General features: G+C 42.4%; 1 protein-coding gene across 1 annotated transcript in view; it reads left to right on the top strand.

The window, feature by feature from the left end:
- EMH_0075340 (uncharacterized protein) overlaps positions 1 to 195 on the top strand; it is a gene marked incomplete at both ends in the record, with an annotated part of 399 nt that extends 204 nt beyond the window's left edge. Inside the window, one exon of the mRNA XM_013499585.1 lies at positions 1 to 195. Within this exon, the coding sequence (XP_013355039.1) occupies positions 1 to 195 (195 nt within the window).
- Positions 196 to 321: the final 126 nt, after the last annotated feature.

Here is a 321-nt window from a genome sequence, read left to right on the forward strand (position 1 = left end):
GCGGCAGCAGTAGCGGTAGGAGGAGGAGCAGCAGCAGCAGCAGCAGAAACAGCAGCAGAACAGCAGCAACAAAAACAGAAGGAAATGGAATTGGGATTAGTAGTAGTGCAAGCAGCAGCAGCAGCAGCAGCAGCAGCAGCAACAGCAGCAGCAGCAACAGCAGCGACAGCAGCAGCAGCAGCAGCAGAAGCGTAAAGCAGCAGCCACCAGCAGCAGCAACACCCCTCACCACCAAAAACAACAAAAAAAAATTAAATAAAAAAAAAAAAAAAAAAAAAAAAAAAAAAAAAAAAAAAAAAAAAAAAAAAAAAAAAAAAAAAA

The sequence above is a fragment of the Eimeria mitis genome, genomic scaffold (genome assembly GCF_000499745.2).
Source record: "Eimeria mitis Houghton genomic scaffold, Emh_scaff4462, whole genome shotgun sequence".
Lineage (NCBI taxonomy): Eukaryota > Apicomplexa > Conoidasida > Eucoccidiorida > Eimeriidae > Eimeria > Eimeria mitis.